A 1,732-nucleotide genomic window follows, 5' to 3' on the forward strand; every position below is an offset into this window, starting at 1 on the left:
TCAGCACTCGGTTTCCAGTGCTGAAGCCATCTTCAGCACTGGTCTGTTTTGATGTTAGAGAACACCAAATATTTTAAACTTTTGGTGCATTTCGCTGCATTTAAACGACATAAATTAGAAACAGATACGGAATACAACATGTTGTATTCTACCATAATTTCTATATGTAACTACTATGTTGTATTCTATTTCATATCTACAATGACTGATGTTTTCATTTGTAACGTTATATGTGGTTGTATGTAACCTCCTTGTTTCTACGTCTTCTCGCCTCTTAGAATGAAATTATAATACGTTAACATAGTTGATCTAATTGCTGAAGGAATACTATTAATTATGATTTTTCTGTGCAATTCAATGTGCAAAGTCACTTCCTTGTTTAGCGGTGGGGAGGGGGGCTCCTACGTTCACATTGTTTACCGACAGAAAGTTGCAAAAACCTGACATATGGTGGATCCAAAACATAAACCAAATGATAGAGAAAATCATATCATATTTACCGTATAATATTTTCGGCATATCGCAGCAGTAGCTCGGAGCAATCGAGAAAAACCGATGTCGGATTCGACACCAGCAGACGAATTGCAGACTGCTCGGCCGCCATCTTGGTGATGTAATTCACGCACGGTTCAAAAGAGACACTTTACGGTTGGCTGAGGTACTGCAACATGTAAAACTCCTTCATTTACGCGGTTGCAATCCCCAAAGTGAATATCCACATTTAATCATACCGCAGAGTGAAGCGTTTACTAGCTGTTGATTTTAACTTAAGTGCCAAAGACTTGTAATCAATCTTTAAGTCAATCGACAATCTTGTAATCTTTCCATCTATGACATCATCTATAAGAGAGGGCTGACGAAGTACATGTATCGCTAGCCTCCTTCGCAGACTTTCGTAACGGCGGTGTATATTTTTTGGGAGCGCATGCACTATGTATGCCGGGGAGAAGATTTTGCCAACGAGAATTCTTTCAAGCAGGCTATTCATTACTTTCGCTGGAGGTATATATCCATAAATCCTTAGCCTGGTATTCAGCCGTAATATAGCTCCCGAGTCTCTTCTGTCCTCTCCTATGTTGCGTAGAGGACAGAAGAGACTCGGGAGCTATATTACGGCTGGATACTAGGCTATAAATCCTTCCCCCGGACAACTCAGGCATAGGGAATCTCAGCTCATGTAAAAAATCGCAAATCAGCGCTCCCCAAAAATTAGCACCGCCCCCCTGAAAGTCTGCGAAGGAAGCTACAGTATCCTAGACTTTTGTGATTGTTATCTTCACTTTAATTACAGCGCGAATCAACGAGATTGCCATGCAAACTCTTGTGAGCATTGGCGCCAATGTTTGCAAAAACAGTTTGCATGCCGAGGAAGCCGCTTGCAGTACTTCAATCAGCCGTAGGATGTCTCTATTCTTATACCGTGATGACTGCGTTACCCGCGCTTGCTTTGCATTGTCTAGCTAGCTAGACGATTGGACAACAGGTGTTTCACATGATTCAGCAGTAAAATATAGAATCCTTTGACATCTTTATAAAATTTGTGAGGAAACTTCTTTTGAGGAGCGGATATGATGCAGAAATAGGCCGATATCAGGGGGTCCCGTGCTCGAGGAGGTGCCTCGACCACGTTAAACAGCCTCATTACTCATACTTGGGGTACCTACTGGCTGGCAAAATACACCAGATGATTATATCAAAGGTGTCTTCTAGTCTGAGCAGATATTGCTGCATG

General features: G+C 41.8%; 1 protein-coding gene across 1 annotated transcript in view; it reads right to left on the reverse strand.

The window, feature by feature from the left end:
- Positions 1-801, reverse strand: part of LOC118406119 (peptide-N(4)-(N-acetyl-beta-glucosaminyl)asparagine amidase-like) — a 16,366-nt gene extending 15,565 nt beyond the window's left edge. Inside the window, exon 1 of the mRNA XM_035805988.1 lies at positions 501-801. Coding sequence (XP_035661881.1) covers positions 501-604 — 104 coding nt within the window. The 5' untranslated portion in view covers positions 605-801. The remainder of the gene's footprint in view (positions 1-500) is intronic.
- Between the last annotated feature and the right edge of the window lie 931 nt (positions 802-1,732).

Source organism: Branchiostoma floridae, chromosome 18 (assembly GCF_000003815.2).
Source record: "Branchiostoma floridae strain S238N-H82 chromosome 18, Bfl_VNyyK, whole genome shotgun sequence".
Classification (NCBI taxonomy): Eukaryota; Metazoa; Chordata; class Leptocardii; order Amphioxiformes; family Branchiostomatidae; genus Branchiostoma; species Branchiostoma floridae.